A 19,612-nucleotide genomic window follows, 5' to 3' on the forward strand; every position below is an offset into this window, starting at 1 on the left:
CAGATCCTGTGTGGGGTCTTAATTTGGGTGTACATGCTTGCCAAAAAAATTTCAAGCCATTTCAACATAAGCGGAGTATACATGCCTCACAGAGGTATATTTGCCTTTTCATCGGACCATGACTATACACATAGGTTATCAAGGTTTCTGTGGTTCATAGGCATTCCGGTATCGTATTGGTCTCAAAATTATTTTTAGACTTGCATATGCCACGTGTGAAGGAAACACCAAGTTTGGGATTTTTCGGAGATGGTTTGCTACTTTCTGAGGTTTAATTGAATTTCCGCGCGACGACACCTATTAATTATAGGTTGAACTGAGTCTACCCATGAAAAGATCCGGAATGGTGCCAAATTTTTACATAGGCTCTAATGTGCCCTAGGGATAAGAATTTTGTGGAGGTGGCTGAAAAAAATATATTGGGTCCAAGATGAAATTCACCCTCTTTTGTCTCATTCAGCACACAGAAAAATATAATAAATAAAAAATAATTAGAAAAACCTAAGATCCTGTGTGGGATCTTAATTTAGGTGTATAAGCTTGCCAAAAAAACTTCAAGCTATTTCAACATAGGAATACATATGCTTCTATTTATTCAGCATATAAAAGAATTTTTTTAATATATATAAACATCACTGTCGGTTTCAAAAAACTGGCAGTGATGAGAAGAAACCGACAGTGATGCTGGTTATCACTATCGGTTTATTTTGAAAACCGACAGTGATGCTGGTATAGGATGTGTGCCAAGGTTTATTTATTTTTTATTTTTGACCTTTAGACCGCTTAATAAATTATAAAATTAAACCAAAAAAATTATGCCACCCGGGATTCGAACACGGGTATCGGGGGCTAAGTTGTTGGGTCTTAACCATTGAGCCAGTAGGAGGTATTCGAAAGAAGTGGAAAATATAACGTACTTATGCTGTAACCGCTACACGACAATCACTGCCGGTTTAAAGAATGGTCCGGCAGTGATATTTCTACATCACTGTCGGTTTATACTTACAACCGGCAGTGACGTACCCCCATCACTGTCAGTTTATAATTAGAACCGATGGTGATGAGGTCTGGTATAAAAGCCCGGCGCGGGTTGAAATTATCCAAATTTCAACCCCGCGCCAACTGTTCCTAGACCCGCGCTCCTCTTCTTCGACGCCGACGCCCGTGCACCGCCCCACGCCGGAGCACCCATCCACCGCCCCTCACGCCGCCGTTCCTAGCCTCGCGCTCCTCCTCTTCGATGCCGACGCCCGTGCACCGCCCTACGTCGGAGCACCCATCCACCGTCCCCCGCACCACCGTTCCTAGCCCCGCACTCCTCTTCTTCAACGCCGACGCCCGTGCACCGCCCCACGCCGGAGCACTCCCCACACCGTCCATCGCCCCACACCAGAGCACCGCCGAGGCCTTCAGGAGCGCGCGGACAGCTGCTTTCCCACCCCCATGGTGAGTGCGTGGCTCACTTCCCGCTAAGTATTTGATGAAATGCCCCACGGTTGTTGTCTTCCCAATAGCAACCGATTCCTATTCGATTGAGTTACATGCTGTTACTCCTTGGTTTAGCTATCCTTGTATATACATGATGTTACATAAACCAGTTAGTTTTTTTCCTGAAGAGATTATACTACCTACTAATTTGTTGAGGACCTAGTAATCATGGCCCTAAACTGTTTAAGAACCATTGGTGTTATTTGCATGTTATCTCAAATAGTAGTTGCATAATGTTATGATATCTCTGTACTTTGTAATTATTGCAAGCAATGGAAACTAGCAGTCAAAGGTACACGTTAATGACTGTGGATGTCTTATTTGTGACGGTAGGGAGTGTTCTGTTTGTGTAAGAGTTAGATAAGAATTTCTATTCTTGCTTAAGCAATGATGGATTCTTGTCAAATGTGTACATGTATAATCGCTATAGGTAGAGTGTCAATTGATTTTAATAGAATGTATAGCATGCTTAAAAAAGGCATCTATAGATGTTTGTTCCAGAAAAAAAGTTAAAAACAACTTTTTAAATTGGCTCGGCAGCAGCAGCAAGTATGATTACTAAACCATATTGATCTCCGAATAATAAACAGTCCAATTATTGAGGTAATTTTTTATCATATCAAGGATAAAGAATATTAAATAGATTTAGTTTGGCCATATAACTTGAATAATAACTCTTGTTCAGTGAGTTACTATTACCACTTACCACATGCCTAATTTACTTAAATGTAAAGACAACCATGGCATGGTATGTAGTGCATGTTGGTCACATGCCTAGGATTTATCGAACCTAAGAAGATTGCTATGCTCAAGTCAATCGCTACTCTGGTAATTTGCACAAAAAATACAACATAGAAGCTGAAGCTTTGAGGGCCTACTATAGTCATCTGGCCTACCTTGCAAACCATGGGCAACCGACCTACTATGGTCCAATGAATGCAAACTATGGCCATCTGCTGGCACTGGAGATCGAAGAGAAGCCACCCGCTGGAGATATGAAGATTAGGAGAATTGCTCCTTGGTCTTGGAAAGATATCATGCTTTTATTTATGGCTATGGTCATCACTTTTCTTATTTGGAAGTTGATGTAGGCATAGTTTCGTAGAACAATAGGTGGACTTTGTTGTATGTGGTCAATCAAACAATGAATTTGTTCTAGGTGAACATATGCTATTATTTGACTTTGTTGTATGTGGACTTATTATTAGACTTTGCATTAAACATATTATATATATATGAACATATGCTATTAGTAGTTGTCCGCGGCCAAAACAAACCACGATCGTGTCACAGCCATGACTCATCGTCCCCTATTACCCCATCGCCGAAGAACAGATTGACAACAAGAAGCGGCTGATATCGTTGGGATGGCACGACAAACGGTGACGGTGTCAATCAGGTTGGTGAGAACGAGTAGCCATGGACCTCGTCCGGCCTGCTCGATCTAGGTCAAAATGACCAAGATGGCCAGGTAACTTTGGTATCATGTGACTATGTAGCCACACACGCTAATCAATTGAGAGGGTCATAGCTTACTTGGTGTCTCAAGCAGGAGCCTCCACTGACCGAGGAGCCAGAGGGTTCGGGTAGCAGAAAGGCCAGATCCAAGCGAGGCGTGTCAAATATTCCTGTTGGTAGGAATGCACACTGGCACATTACTGAGTTCGATGAATTCGGGGATCCACTCTCATCGCCTATAGCTTTGACCAACTACAAGACTATCCTCGGGTTACTTGTTAGGGACTTCATCCCGATTAAGTACAGGAAGTGGATTGGGAAAGATGATGACCGGTGGAGCGTTCTCGAAAGTGAGAAGGATTACATATGGGATGTCAAGATCCCAGAGTATTTCACTTTCCCAGCCGAGTATGACAGGGAGTTAGTCAAGAAAAAAACAAAAGAAATCATGGGGACATGCTTCAAGAATTTCAAGGGGACATTGTACAAGAATTTTGTCCTCCAAAATAAAGAGTCAGATTTCGATGGTGGATAGTTTAGCAAGCAGAAGGACTTCTGGCGGGATTTCAAGGAATACAGGTTATCCGAGGAGTACTTAGAACTAAGCAGGAAGAATAAGGAGAATTCGCAGAAAGTGACGAATCCTCATCATCTCGGCTCTCGTGGCTACGCCAAAAAGATGCCAGAATTTGAAGCAGAACTTCAAAAGATGGATCGCCTTGCTGAGGAAGGCGTTCAGGTTGAGACCGCCGATTGGGAGCCCAGATCGGTATTATACTGTATGGGAAGAAATGTATGGCACGCCGAGGACAGGAGCTTTAGCTCCTCAAATCAACCCATGAGCGAACTCATCCAGAGGATCTCCCAGGTAACCGAGGAGGTGAGGCAAGGGACTCGCACTTCTAATAGGGAGAAAGACGTGCTCACCCAAGCACTCGGAACCAAGGTGCACCCTGGTCGCACTAGAGGAACCGGTGTTGTTCCTTGGAAACTAGCATTCCCCCAAGAATCTAACACTTACCAGAGCCGCTCGAGGGGTAGAGCGGAACAGGAGGCAGAGTATTTGAGGAGACTAAAAGAGATGGAAGACAGAATGGAAGCATGGATTGAGGCGACCGTTGAAGCGTGAGTCGAGCAAATTTTACTGTCCAAGGGGTTAGTAGTACCACGAAACCCTACTTCTACTACCTTTAGCCCACAGTTTAGGGATCACAGCAGCTGCAGATCGACCCCGCTCGACAAAGAAGAGGCGAATGTGCCTCATCTGGTGGACGACATCACTGAACCTATCAATGTCAGGTTGTACATCCGTTAGGAATGGACAAAGGACAAGGTGGTGCTTGGCTAGGCCTGGCCTATGGGAGACGGGACAATTAATGGCCGCCCAATTCCACTAGGGTACGCTCACATCACCATTGACAGAATACTTGATAAGAAATATAACAAGATACACATTGAGTACCCTGTAGCGGAAGACAGGCCGAAACTTGGTCAAAACAATGGCTCTCAAGTGGCCTGGCGCAAACACTTCATTAAGCTTGATCATCAATTGCCCTCTGATGATGAGGACGACTGCGAGTCTTCACCCACCCACGATGATCACTCATCATCTCCCAACAGAGATCACTCCCCTCCTCATCTGGAGCCATCACCCCTGAGAAGACAGAGGTCTCCTTCTATTCCTCCTCGTCCGACTCCATCTTCATCAGCCCCGAGAAAAGAGACTCCTCCTCCATCTTCATCAGCGCCGGGATAACAGAATTCTCGTAGTCATCCTCCTCCTCCACCTCAGCCCAAAACAAGATCAAGGACATCCTCGCAGTCGCAGAAAAGGTCCTTGGATTCGGTCGCTAATGCTCCCAAAGTGGACCAACAGAAAAGAAAAAGGCCGTTCAATGGTAGCGTTACCACCTTGATGAAAAAAAATTTACAGCACAATCTCGAAGGAAGATTGTGTTAGTTTCTTCAATCTCTGTGCCTCACTGCCTTTGTATTTGTTGAAGTCCAAATTTGAAAGGCAAACACAGAATAAATACGCTACAACAAGAGACGAAGAAATACACAATAAAGATTTAAGGAACATATAGAAGTACGTCAAAGACAACCCAGGATTAACCATGGAAGAGGCCGCGAACATCTATTATGATGTACAATGGACGGGAACACCGGCAATGAAGTATGAAAGGGGCAATCTTTTAGTTCCCGATGACGAGTATAAAAATTTGACAACATGTATGCGCCAGTTGCATGAATATTACATGGCTCAAACAATAGAGACGGACCACTTTGGTTTTGAGGTTATTATCCGTTCGCCACATGTTTTTCATTATCCTGAAGAAGAGAAGTTCGATGTCGAGTGAAAGTGCTTGTTCCAGCTATACCAGAAACGCTCTCTCGATGTTCAAATGTTGACGCTGTGGACTATGTAAGTACCCTATACACACGATTTTACAATTAACTACTCTCCCGAGACAAATTGTTAACTTTTGAGCACTTCCCATGATTTTATGTAGGTGTATAGCAAAATTTTGCATTCTAAAAAGCAAATGGGATTACATAGGATTCTTGGACCCCTTGCGAGTTAATGAGAGGACATGTCTAGGCCTCTATGGATGTGATGTGGAAGACCTAAAACAGGGATTGATTGTTGTTTTTGACGAATTCACGATGAAGAAGAAAACCCACATACTTCTAGCCTACAACTGCGAGTATGTGTTCTTGGCTTTTAATTGTATGCTTTTTTCGTTAAGATTATTCGATAATTAGGATTCTGTGATTGTAGCAACCATTTCGTCTTCATTTGTGTCAATCTTGCCAAAAATCTAATCGAGGTGTGAGACTCGAAAAAAACCAATTCATCATTTGGATGCACCGGTGGCAGTGCTGAATTAGTAAGCGATGCTAATAATATATTATTTTCTAATCACACATACCGCTTTCTAATGTTTCTCCCTTTAATGTTGCTCAGTGTCCGAAGAAGACATATCGGTGGGACGCCGGTCCTATCCAAGGTTGTCGAAATGGAGGGGAAGTACCTGTCACAGCCGTCGGAAAAACAATGAATGCGGGTTTTATGTAATGTGGGCAATGCTTCGCTACATCGGCGGGAAATCGAAAGAAGCTGATAAGTTGGTGTGTATAATCCCCATTTCATTTATGTCTGTTAATAATTCAATAAAATAATTTACTGTTTCTCTTTGGATATCATCTTTTTTGAACAACAGCGCAAGAAATATAACCACCAAAGGCTGTTAGACATAGAGATCATCGCACTGCAATCGGAGCTCGCAAAATTCATCTTAGCTGAGGTATTGGAAAAAGATAGAGTATTTTCCATTGCACAATCCGTGAGCTACAAGGACCAGTATGGCCCAGAGCGGCTCGCCAGATTATTGTAAGAAGTCCGAGAACATTTCTTTTTTATTTTGAGGGATCGAGATCTGGATAAGAACATTTGAACTGTAACCGTAACATTTGTAATGTTTAATATTGATGGACCTGTCGTCTACGTAGCGTATATAAAGCGAAACCTGATTCCACGAAAAAATATAAATTAAAATCAATTATAAAACAATAAAATGCGAATGGGCCATCACTGTCGTTTAACAACGAACCGACAGTGTTGTCTTGCAAAACACTGCCGATTATCAACAAACCGACAGTGTTGTCTTGCAAAACACTGCTGGCTTAAGCCATGAACCGACAGTGTTGTCTTGCTCAACACTGCCGGCTTGAGCCATGAACCGACAGTGTTGGCTAGCTCAACAATGCCGGCTTGACCCATGAACCGACACTCTTGAAGCAACCTTCACTGTCGGTTAGGACTACAAACCAGCAGTGTTGTTCAACTAGACACTGTCAGATGGAGCCAGAAACCGACACTGTTTCCTGTATATCAGTGTCGGTTTTTAAGAACCGACAGTGATGTCAACCCCCATCACTGCCGGTATGCCACTGTCGGTTCAAAATCCAGCAGTGAAGGGGGTTTTTGAACCAACAGTGATGTCCAGATCTGGGGTGGTGTAACCAAAACACACATATACATCCACAACATTCTCATTACTTTTCTCATGCCAGAACATTTTTTATTCAAAGGGATATTTTCCATTGTACATGTTCTCCATTGGTCACTGGTTTCTAGATATAAACTTCATGGCACATCTATGTAAATAAAAAATGTTACATTTCATATGACCAATGAGGCTACTGGTCAACAACATTTTTATTTCAATCGAACACATAAATGCATAACTTTCACACTAATAAAAGCCATGCAACTAAAAGAAGGCCTTCATCTCATCCTTGAAGTCCATGAGATGCTTCTCCTCCACACACTGTGTCATTATTCGAGTCCCCTTGTTCATTGTAGGTGGAGCCCCAAGAACTGCTACAGCCATGTAGTCTGCATAAGTGAAAGGTATGATATGGTTTGGTACACCCCACCCATAGTCAACCTCAAAGAATCCAAGCCTCGTCCAATCAGACACAAATAGAACATTGTGCTTGAATGTCAGTTGATATGGGTCTACCTTCACATCGCCCGTGGACCATTTGGCAAACTCCAAAGGAAGCCTAGCCTTCCCGTCCCGTATCATCCTAATCACATCAAGCAATCCCCCACTAGCAACATCCTCAGCGGTTGCTGTCACTGTCACCGGATAGAAGCAATTTCCATAGAAGCCCCCATCCTTAGGTAGCACCTGTGTGAGGAGGTGGCGAGTGTTGGCAAAGAAGCAAACATGGACCTTGAAATCCCCATTGTACTTGATTGCCCTGGTCCTAGCTTGCCAAACCTTGGCAATGGCAACATCGAAAGTAGAGCAGTATTGTCCATTGGCTTGAAAGTACTCAGTCTTGACATGTGCAATATTGTCAAAAATCACATCCATAACAAAATGTTTGAACCCAAAGGACTCGAAGGATGGTGGCGGCCCAGGAGGCAGCTTAGGTGGGTTTGGTATTAACGCCCGAGCCCACACAGGTGCTATTGTAAGTTTATCTAGTCCACGGGCAAACTCAGAAATTGCATTGATGAATTGGGCTGCACCGAGCCCATCAGCAAGGGTGTGCACTGCGACCAGCCCCACCACAAATCCTCCACAAGAAAATTCCGTGACCTGGTACACAGTTAAGCTTCATTAATAGAGTTTGGTGGCATGGTGTTTTAAATAATTGAGTTAGAAAATTAAGTTTAGTACCTTGGCGCTCTGACTTAATGAATGTACTTCATAAAAATTATAAAATATTGATAACTAACGAATAAGATTGGGAAAGTATACAACATTTTGTAAGTAATTGGAAGTTTGTGGCATTGTATGATTAAGATGAGATATGGAGAAGCTGCTTCATCATTGTTTAGATGTAGTGGTTGTGTGGATTTTGACTAGAAGCAGGAGACAGAGGATCGGAGTACACACTACCTAAAGCGATGACTTGATACTGCTTCTTTTGCTGGAAACATGGGGCTAGAAACATGGAGTTATGCACTCAGGACTTTGTAGCTACCACAACTGGGTGAGCATAATTGTTCCGTTTTATAGTATCAACAATTGTCTGGTGCTTGATGTTTGTTCAAGCTGTATGTTAGCTGTGTTTACTCTATGCCGAACCTGACTTAGCTCTGGGTGTATGCTGGTTGTATAAATAGAAGAAAACAAGGAAGTCCTGGGGACAAGGTGTACCTAATTTAGTTCAACTACCCTCCTGATTTAGGTCAACTGTGCCTAGATTTGTAGAGGTTTGGATGTTATATATATATATATATATATATATTAAACTGTCTAATGGGAAATTAATAACAAATAGTATTATGGACTTGGTGATGTTTTGTTTACTAGAAAGATGCTATATATATATATATATATATATATATATATATATATATATATATATATATATATATATATATATATACAACTTTTAATTTCTCTCATATAATTAGTATGCAAGACTTATAGGCCATCACTGGTCAGTTTTTCTCCTACGCAAAAATCAGTACTGGAGGAGAAGACAGAAAAGTCACTAGTGGCCAGTGCATCACTCCCATTAGTTTTGGATATAAAGGTCGTGATCATGGACTATTGGTAAAGTGTCTGGAATTACTACATTCATCTCCCATTTTATCTAGAAGTTGTATGGCACTACCACACATGAGTACTTAAAACTGCCAAATTAGGGTCTTGTTGATCGATGTAACATAATTGTCAGTTTTCACAAATATTCCCGGGCTCAAATTAAAGCGATCGTGTTGAAGTGAAAGCTGCAGTAAATGCTATTGAGCTTCATTAACCATCGTCAAGTCAACAAGTCGCTGTAGTTCTCTATACCACACGTACATACGTATAAGAATAATAAGTGGGAATATTGTCTTTTCCATACCAACAACCGACAGTGAGGGTCAATATTAGTTCCCGTATGCGTTATGCGTATGGAGTTATTTACTAGTAATGGAACTCAACTTTAATTATCGTGCGAGATCGATGTGTGTATGTGTGTGCACCCTAGAGGCCTAGACTATGAGGGTCATATTTAGCTTTTTTATGTAAGTACGGTGACAGAAGTCCTGTCAACAACTAACAACACGTGACGCAATGATTCATTATTTTTTAATTAACTTTTTGGTGGTGGACTGGTGACGCAAGCATTTTTCTCAAGTATAACATTTTTAATTATGGAGAGGATTTTCTCTTCTATTGTAACATAGCCCAGAACATTCTTCTGTGGTTGTAGTTTTTTATTTATTAAGCTGAACAATTTCCATTGTAATCTTGAATATTTTTCTCATGGAGCTAGCTGGAACAAGATTGTTCAACTGTTGATTTTTCATGAAAACCAGCAATAATGTCATTCTCATGAAAGTTGGAATAGTTATTTTAGTGAGTGTGACTTTTTGTATTGAGTGGAGAAAATTTCATGGTTAATTACCCAGGATCGGTTTTGCTTATATGAAGTTGGAACATCGAATTTATTGAGCAGGATATAGATTTTTATTTTGTAACCCCCTAAACTGTTGGCAGATTTGATTTAATTTGAAACAACCGTATGCGTCTGAAATGAAGCTTTCTATGTATGATTTTATTTTTTAAGAAATTTTTAGTGGTAGTTTACCAAACGAATGAAGGGACTTCGTTCCAAAAAAGAGGGTGCAGTGTAACATAATGTATAGCTAGTCACTTTGGTGGAGTCAGTATAGTAACACGAACTATTTAATTTTGTTTGATAGGACACGCACATTTCCTCACAACTTTGGAAGTTCAACAAGAACTGCCAGCAATCATCAGCAACACGCCAAGAAAATATCGCTAATGCCATTTCAGGAAAAAGAAAATGTTAGCGTTATTTTTGTTCCTGGATGATGAATGGTCCCCAGTTGGAATTTCTGAATTCACACATAGGTTGCAGTACGTGTACGAACTTTAACTTCATCCAGCCTAAAACATCAGTTTCTAGAAACTATCTTACTGTGAGCCGCTGTTGTTATGTCCATGTTTTCTTTACCGACTATGCTAGATAAATATGGCAATTGCTACAGTACTGCAAAATCATTATTTATGAGTCAGTATAGTAAAACGAAAGTGTACGTACCTGCATCATAATCGGAATACTGGTAGGGTCAACACCTTCCTCCGGAGCCGGCAGCAGCTCTTCCTCGGAGACCATGAGCGGGTAGTCGAGGCCGTTCACGTCGTCAAGGCTGCAGTCCGCGACGGCCTCCACGAACCACGCACCCTCGTCGGTGCACTCGACGCACGCCTCCCCGGCGTACAGCGAGCCCACGAAGCGGCCGGCGAACGGGCGGTAGTCCACCAGCGCGCGGGACAGCGCCGCGCGGATCACCTCTGCCGGCCGCCTGCTGGCAGCAGCATCAGCAGCGTCACGGCGGGCGGTGGCGGCGGCGTCGTCCTTGCGGTGGCGGAACACGTGCAGGGACCGCACCGTGTGGCGCAGGCCTGGCACCCGGTCGATGGCCGACAGCTCGAGCGTCTCGGTCGTCGGCGCCGGCGCGGACAACGACGGCACGACGAAGGACTGGAATTTCCTTGTCACAGTGATGCCCGCCATGGTGGCTTGCTGCTACGACAGACGTAGCTTTGCTAAGTGCGTTGACGGTGCTGTGTTTAGCGTGTATGTGGTGCGCGCGCCCTGCTTGAGGCTATACAAGATGGGTATTTATAGACGAGTCAGATGACAGAGTCAGATGACGATTAGGAGCAGCTCCAACAGCTTTGCGGAAAAATATATATTATCAAATATATGATTTAGCTATTCTCTAAAATAGCAGGAAACCCCTCCAAAAAGTAGAACATTACAACAGCCTTTGTAAATATTCTCTTGTCCATGTTTCATCAAACATCATCATGTACGTAATGATTAAAGATTGGATGGGTCGATCTTTTGCCTCTGATAGCTCGTTTGCTTCGTCCACCCGGTAGCTTCATAGATGGCCAACAGCCCGGCCCGGCCCGGCATGGTCCGATGGGGTTTGGGTCAAGTAGGCACGCCATACCTTGCGGGCCATGACTAACAGGCACGTGGGCCTGATCTTCGGCCCAAAAATGGCCCTATGGACCTTTTTTTTTTGTGCCGGGCCAGCCCGTCAGGCATGCCAGAATTTATCGGCCGTGCCAGCCCATAGCCTGGTTCATATGAAACAACTCGAGAACACATCTCTTCAAAAGGACAAAGGCTCAAACATTTTCATACTTTGGCAACCAAGTAAGAAATGATCACAGTAACTTTTGAACTCACCGTTTCACTTCCATACTTATGAACTTACAAGAACGACAGAATGACATCGACAATTCGTCATAGATAACAAGTATCAACTCACAAGAACGACAGAACGACATAGATAACAGAAACTTAGATAACAGATTGAGCTGTTTGTACAATGTTGCCTCATTAAAAACCTTTCTAGATAAAACTCACCCTTGTGAGAAACCCTAGAAAGGAAAAAAGAGTGCAGCTAGCTCTAAAGATTGTATTAAGTTATTACAGACCATTGTTAAAATGCAAATGTTACACAAGTGAGTGAATGACAAATCCACTCTCAACGACCACAAAAGCACAGCAGCAGCAACTCCACCTTCGTCTTCATCTTCATCAAGTATTCAAGTCCACTCTCAGTCACCAGCAGCAGCAACTCCATCTTCATCTTCATCGAGGCCACTCTCAGTCTCACTCTCAGTCACCAGCAACAGCAGCTCCACCTTCATCTTCATCAAGATACAAATTCTTGAATGCTTCTTCAAGCTCTTTGTTATCAGCAGCTGCATGTTGTTCCCTCTTTTCTCCTAACTCCCAGTCCTTCAAGCAGGTCAGCATCTCAATAGTTTCAGGTAACAAGCGCCAGCGCCGTTCTTCAATGATCCTTCCTGATAAGCTGAAACAAGATTCTGAAGAACAAGTAGACACAGGAACTGACATAATATCTTTTGCCATTATAGATAGGATTGGATAGGTTAGTTTATGATCACGCCACCAAAGAAGTATATTAAAATCGTCCTCATAAGAAGTGACATTGTCACTGTCTAAATAGACTAAGAGTTCAGAACCAACAGAGGTAGAAGAAGAAGAAGTGGTGGCAAAGGAAGGACCAACAACACCTGCTCCTCCAAAGATTCTTCCCTAAGCATGTTTTCTCTTACCTGTATGGTTTGAAGGTTGTGTAACCCTTTGAGACCTAGCTACACCAAACTTCCTCTCATATTTGTTAAACAATTTATATAATTCGGTTTTCATATCAGAATAGTATGAATTGTACTGAGTACCAGTGCTTGCAGCAAGTAATTTGAGAACCCTATGAAAACCTCTCATCTTAGCTCTAGGATAAAAAATGAATACATATGAGTATAACAGAGGTTTGTTCTGCCAGTATTTAAGTAATTTAAGCTTCATAGGATACACAATTTGTCTAAAATTCTAGTCTCTTTCAGCAGCATGCAAATGAGATACAATCTCCAAAACATGGTGCAGTACAAGTGGACTGGTGGGATAATAAACACCAGATAAAACAACAGTGCAGTCATAAAAGAGTTCTAGGAACTCCAATATCTTCTCAGCAACATACTAGTGATTTAGAGACAACAATGCAGATCCATAATTTGAATTAATGAACACAGAAAAAACTGCACTATATGGAACCAAGTGTTTCAGCATAAGATAAGCAGCATTCCAACTAACATCCATATCCAAGCCAAACTTTTTAGGTCTAACACCCTTAGCATTACAGTAGTTTTTGAACGTAACAATTCTTTGATTAGAGGAATTCAAGAAATTAATTGCAGTTGTAAAATCTTCTAGGTAAGGTTTCAACCTCTTTAGTCCAGATTCAACAGTCAAATTAATTATATGACAAGTAGAGCCTTGATGCACAAGAGTATACTTACATTTATTAGGATCTAAAGCCTCAGGTGAAGGATCAGAACCCAAATAACCAGCAAACATGGGTGTCAAAGTTTTCATAGCCTTAGTATTAGAAGAAGCATTATCTAAAGTGATAGCAAAAATCTTATCAATCAGATCAAACTCCTCAACCACAGCAGCAACTCTTTCAGCAATGTTTTCACCAGAATGTTTCACTTCAATCAACCTAAGACCAATAACTTTTTTTTAACTCCCAATCAACATTCACATAGTGAGAAACAACACGAATATAGTCCTTCTTAGTATTACCAGACCAAATGTCTGAAGTCAAAGCAACCGATGAAGCAACAGACAACATAGAATTCTTAAGCACATCACGACGTTCATTAAACAACTTATCAAGATCTCTAGTGGTGGTCCTTCTAGAAGATTTAATAAACCTAGGGTTATGAGCATGAACAATATAGTCCTCGAAGGCCTCTATCTCACCTATACCTAATGGAAGGTCAAGCCTCACAATCAACAGGCACAACTCAGATCGAGCCACAGCAGAATTATAGTTCCAGTTATGCACAAAACCATCAGGATTAAAAGTAAGCCTAGACTGAACCATAGCAGCATGATCAACCTTTTTCCTACAAGATTTTTGGTGCCTAATCAAATGACCAGTACCAGCAGCAGATCTAGCACTAAAACAGCCTTACACATTCTACAGATAGCAATAGTTCGAATCTTGTTACCATTCACCTCCTCATAGATCTCCTCAAAATCAGCCTAGACAGCAGCCTTGCGCTTACCCATAGAAGAAGCGGTTGGAGTACCGTTACCGTCTATATTGTTGGTGTTGGAGGCCACCGCCGTCCCTGTTGTCGTCGTCGCCGCCCCTGCATCACCGCCATCTAGATCGATCAGAGCGGGGCCGCTACCGACGTCGACACCAAACAATGCTGCAGCAATGTCACGGACGGCAGCTCTCCAGCCCCGTTCCTTAATGGTGCGCGCGGCCGCCTTACCCACTTTATGCCGCAGCTAGAGGACGAGGCATCAACAACTGACCTGCAAAAGGAGAAGGTCATAACTCAGAAGGATGAAAAGGTTAGGGTTAGGGTTACGGTTAGAGTTAGGATTAGGGTTAGCTCTTACCTGCGCAACCGAAGCCCGGCGTCGGAGAAGATGAGGGCCACACAGAGGCAACGAGACAGGGAATGGATTAGCAAGGACGGCGAGTGCCGACGGAGGGAGTGACACGTGACGAGGACACAAACTCACATGGTCACCGAGAGGATAGAGGAGAGAGAGGGAAAAGGGAGGGGATCAGGGAACTCAGGGTGAGGTGGGGGAGCGTTGACGAGGTCACCGGAGCCGGGGACGATGGTCGACGGGGACGGTTAGAGACGAGCAAGAGCAAGAGTGCGACCAACGGAGCGAGAGCGAGAGAGAGCGACACGGTGGGGGAGGGGAGAGGATTTCTGAGTTAGGGTTTGGGGAGTGAGGGGGGCAGCCGTGGTGCCTGCATTTTATATGGAGCGGGGGGTGCAGGGGGGAGGGGAGGTGGGCTGGGCCAAATGCAGCGGGGAGCTGGGGAGGGGAGGTGGCTATGGTGCGGCTGGGAGGGGAGGCGCGCCGGCACTGGGCCTACTATTAGGGAGCGGGCTGTGCCGTGCCGGCCCGCATGTCTGGGATGCGGCCCAGGCACGGCCTGCTCCTCTAGGCCATGCCAGACCAGGCCCGCTGGCCACCGGGCCGGGCCATGCTTGGGCCGGACTAAAATACCGGGCCTCGTGCTAGGCTCACGGGCCCGGGCTGCATGCCCATATATAGGTAGCTTTCTCCCCCGCAAGATGGGGACGCGCATGGAGGACGTGGGCTCGGTGGCATCCCCGATCGGCTCCTCGGCAACATGCACCACTGCACTGTCTTTGTGCAGGAGCACAGCGGCTGGCCCCTGCGTGGCCACTGGCCAGGCAGCCGCTCGGTGCCCGGCTGGAGGCAGCGCGCAGTGGCTGGTAAAAAAATTCTACGCATGCGTGCCGTAGATGGTGACCCGTGCAGCACCGCATCACCACCGTCCAAGTGAGATCAGATCAGGCCTCACGCACGCGTGACGAAAGTTGCGATCCGGTAAAACATCAGACGGGATCGTGGCCTGCAACTGCGAATGACTAGCCGATCGTGGCCTGCAACTGCAATGCTGCGAATTACCACCCGGTCCGCCGCTACGAATTACCAGCTGTCTATCAAGTCACATCAATGGCAGTGATGCGGTGCTGCACGGGTCACCATCTACAGCACGCATGCATAGAATTTTTTTTCCCAGCGGCTGTGTCCCTGGCCCCTGCTGCTCATCGCTGGCAGTAGTGGTGGCTGTCTGGCTAATGTAGTTGGCCAACCGGCCGCAGGACACGGCACGAGCACGCCGTGGCACGGCACTACTAGACACGATGTCTTATCCTTGTCGTGCCGCGTAGCGCCGCCGTGCCGGCATCCCGGCCCAGGCACGGCACTACGGCCTCGCATCCGTGCCGTGCTGGCACTACGAGCACGGCCGCCCAGCGTGCCCGTGCCAGCCCAAGCGTTTTCGTCGCTGCCGTTGTCCCCGCGTCGCCGGCGCCACCGGCAGGAGCGACCTCGTCGTCGTTGCTGCAGTTGCGCCTCTTGTTGCTGGCACTGCCGATGTCCCGGAGCTGGCTGCTGGGGCCGGGAGAGAGGAACGATCGGGTTCCGGTCTCCCTGGGGCGAGCTGCCGTCCCTGTGCCCCGCAGCGTCGCCGATGATGTCATCGACCTGGAGCAGGCTGCTACGACTAGGAGAGGGAGAGGGCACCCGGTGGAGTCAGTCTCGGGAGTGAGAGCGCGAGAGAGTCCCGAGAAAGAGATGGGAGCCTAGGAGAACGAGAGAGACGTATCGAGCGGAGGAAGAAACGTGGCGGCGGGGACAACCACTCGAGACAGCGAGTGGGATTTTATATGTAGAGTTTTTTCATCAGAGGCATCCAACGGTTAAGTAAGCATATAGGACATCTAACGGCCGGTAGCAATCGGGCCGCTATAGTGCCAGCCCATTAGTCGTGCCGTGTCCGTGGACACTGCGGGCCGAAGTCGCGGCCCAGGCACGACACTATGCCTGTGCCTAGGGATGAAAATGGTACGGATATTTTCCGACCGTATTCGTTTAGATGGGTTGAGATCTGTCCGTATCCGAGTTTGGATATCCAACATCCGATACCGTATCCATATCCGAATACCCAAATCACATATTTATGATGTCGATATCCAATCGTATCCTATCCAACATAGTTGACACTATCCGTATTCAAATCTGAATCCGGACAGAAATATAAAAACAAATGTAATATCGGTGATATATCCGATCCATTTTCATCCTTGCCTGTGTCCATGCCGGCACTGGCACTATAGCCTTCGTGCTGTGCCGTGCTCGGGCCATGCTTTTTCAGGCCGTGCCTGTACAGGCTCGTCGGCATGGCCCATTTGGCCATCTATACTGGTTGATGTCTCGGCGCGCGGAAGAATCACAGTACGCGCACGCGCGGGGCAGCCCGCTACGGTGTTATTCATGGATTTGGCGAGCGAGTCGACCCATTTGCTTTTTATGGCCAGCAAAAAATAAGGAATAGCTACTAGTAGCTACTTTTAGATGATGAGATAGAAAGTCTGTGGAGACCTATATTTTACAAATTGGATTATATGCAGGGAATAGCCAATCTCTTGGAGATGTACCTTTGGGCGAATATTTTTTCTCCAAGCAGTATATATATCCGGTAATGCTATTAGAGCGTCCGGACACAGGGAGTCTCTCCGAACGCTACGTAGCCTCACGTTTGTCCACGTATTGCATCCACCACAATCGGTACCCCATCTCATCTCTTTCTCTCCTCTATGTCTCCAAGAAATCACACAGCCCACCGCTGCCTCCGTCCTCCATCCAAGCTGACCACACCGCCTTCTCCTTCAGCTTGCGCAGCGCCTCTCCGGCTCTTCCTCAACCCCAGTGCCGTCGGGATGCCTAGACGTCGTGGGCCCACTGCTGCCCCTGCAGATGGTAGGCACATGCGCTGGGGCGCTTCAGGTCGTCCCCGGCCGAGCCAAGGGCACCCACGAGGACGGCCCATGCTGGTGGTGCTCGCTCACCGCCGGCTCCCCTCCCCCTCCCTGTAACACCCTAGATGTTAAGCATGCATTTGGCATTGGCATTGCGTGAGCACAAGCATCATTGACCATCTGTGAGCATGAGCATCTCAAATTTTATCTCTATGATTGCTTATATCACATGTGTTTGTTACTAAATGCTTTACATATGCTACGATTTACAAGTGACCAATGTGTCGGTGTTTTGGACCAGCGGGCCCTCAGCCAACTAGTAAAAATGTACTGTGTGCCCCTAATCCCGGATGGTGATGCAAAGAGACACAAGGTTTATACTGGTTCGGGCAATAGGTGCCCTACGTCTAGTCTAAGAGATCGATCTTGTATTTCTTGCACCGAAATGCTCGTAGTAGGGGGTTACAAGCAGGGTGAGAGAGGGAGCTAGTCCCAGGTCTCTGCGTGGAGCGGCATGGATTGCTTGAGATGTTGATCTCAGGCGGTGGGGAAGCGTGCGCATTACAGAGTGTCGAGTGTGTGTTCGTCTACCTCGTGAACCCGTCTATGCCTGGGTGTGTGCGAGCGTGAGAGTAAGTCTGTCCTCCTATACGTGTTCGTCTATCTCGTACGCTCAGGTCCCCTAGAAACGGCCCCGATCCCTCCCTTTTATAGTTGAAGGGGGGGGGTCAGGGGTGATACATGTGTTAGCTACGCGGCGTCGTGCGAACAGAGGCGGCATGTTCGAGCCCTGTAGCATGTTACTATGGCGGCATGGTTGATGGAGTGGTCCTGCCCTTGAAGTGCTAGAGCAACGCATCGGTCATATCCGATCCTGTGCGACGTGGGAGCTCCAGTGATAGCTTGACGTAGAGCCTAGCAAGCGACGTGCTGGTTGCTGTGTGTTGACTGTGTGAAGAGCCGAGGCTCAGTTGGTGCCGAGGCCGAGCCGTCGTGGGGGGGCTCGGCGGGCGTGAATCCCGAGGTTGCCGAGACCCTGAAGTAGACTGCCGAGGCGTGGAGGGAGCAGTTGGTCCTGTACACTAATTCCGAGGCTATAGTAACCTAGACTTGACTCCACACGCCGCGTTGTTCCTGGAGCAGGCGTTAGGTAGCACAGTGCAGTACGGGCACCGGTCGTGGGCACAGTACCGAGCACAGCGGCCGGTAACCCCTGCCCTGTCCTGTCCTGGACGGTATGGTGCTGATGCGACTTCCCGTCTCATCGGCTACTCTGCCTTGTTGAGCTGTCGTCCGTTTGACGTCGAGGGAGTGGTTGGTCGCATTAATTGGACGCGACGCTCTGTTGGGGAGATTGGTCGAGGCAGAGGCGACGGGGTTATTGTCGAGCCGGCTTCGAGCGAGACGGAAACTCGGTGTCTTGTCCGAGGCTATACGTGCGGGGCCTCGGGCGAGATGGAGAATCGGTTCCCCGGCCGAGGCCTTTCGCGCGAGGTAGAAAATCGGTGGATCGTCCAAGGCCTCTCGTGCGAGGCCCCGAGCGAGGCAGAGATTCGGTAGGCCGTCCGAGGCCTCTCATTCAAGGCCTCTAGCGAGGCGGAGAGTAGGTGGCCTCGGACATGGCCGGGGTTTAGCCAATAGTTGTCTCTTGGCTTTGATTTCGATGGGGTCTAAGCGATTTTTTATTGTTGCTTAGGGGACCCCTTCTCGTGGTACCCGACAGTAGCCCCCGAGCCTCAGGTAGAGTGTGAGCGCTCTCCTTGAGGTTTTGACGAGACTCGGCTCGCAGCAGCTCCTGGCGGGATGGTGTTTCGTACTCGAGGCCTCGGTGGGTGCGCGCGAGCGCACCCGCTGGGTGTAGCCCCTGAGGCCCTGGGAGAGTGGATTTATTCCCCCAGGGGCTTTTCTTACATCGTGTGAGGGGTTAATTGTGTTTGTTGAGCCCATGAGTACGAGTTTGGGTCGCTGGGCCTCGGTTTGGTTGCAGGAAGAGCCCCCGAACGTCTACGCGGAGCAAGAGGTCGATCAGGAGTTTCCCTATCTTTTTTTTGTGCGGCCCTCACGCATCCTTTTCGTTCAGAAGGAGGGGTGGAGGACGCCATGCTACCCTTGGTGGGCGCGAGCAGTGACACCTCCGGTGAGCTGTTATCAGGTAAGTCCGAGTGGAGGCCCGTGCCCCATTCGATAGGGGTCGGCTAGCGGTCTAGAGACGCACTCCAAGAGTACCAGAGGGGCTTCTCTAG

General features: G+C 46.6%; 1 protein-coding gene across 1 annotated transcript; it reads right to left on the reverse strand.

Moving 5' to 3' along the window:
- Window positions 1-7,000: 7,000 nt before the first annotated feature.
- On the reverse strand, window positions 7,001-11,084 carry LOC136508833 (acyl transferase 5-like). The gene is made up of 2 exons (XM_066503614.1): window positions 10,531-11,084; window positions 7,001-8,063 (listed from the first exon to the last, which is right to left on the reverse strand). Exons 1-2 carry the CDS (start codon window positions 11,005-11,007, stop codon window positions 7,224-7,226), a joined length of 1,317 nt encoding a protein of 438 aa, XP_066359711.1. The 5' UTR covers window positions 11,008-11,084; the 3' UTR covers window positions 7,001-7,223.
- Between the last annotated feature and the right edge of the window lie 8,528 nt (window positions 11,085-19,612).

This window comes from Miscanthus floridulus, chromosome 15, assembly GCF_019320115.1.
Source record: "Miscanthus floridulus cultivar M001 chromosome 15, ASM1932011v1, whole genome shotgun sequence".
NCBI lineage: Eukaryota > Viridiplantae > Streptophyta > Magnoliopsida > Poales > Poaceae > Miscanthus > Miscanthus floridulus.

Coding starts and splice junctions, on each gene's coding strand:
- LOC136508833 (XM_066503614.1), bottom strand. CDS start 11,007: ATGGCGGGCATCACTGTGACAAGGAAATTCCAGTCCTTCGTCGTGCCG. Junction 8,064..10,530: donor GTATTCCGATTATGATGCAG/GTACGTACACTT, acceptor ACTGTGTACCAG/GTCACGGAATTTTCTTGTGG.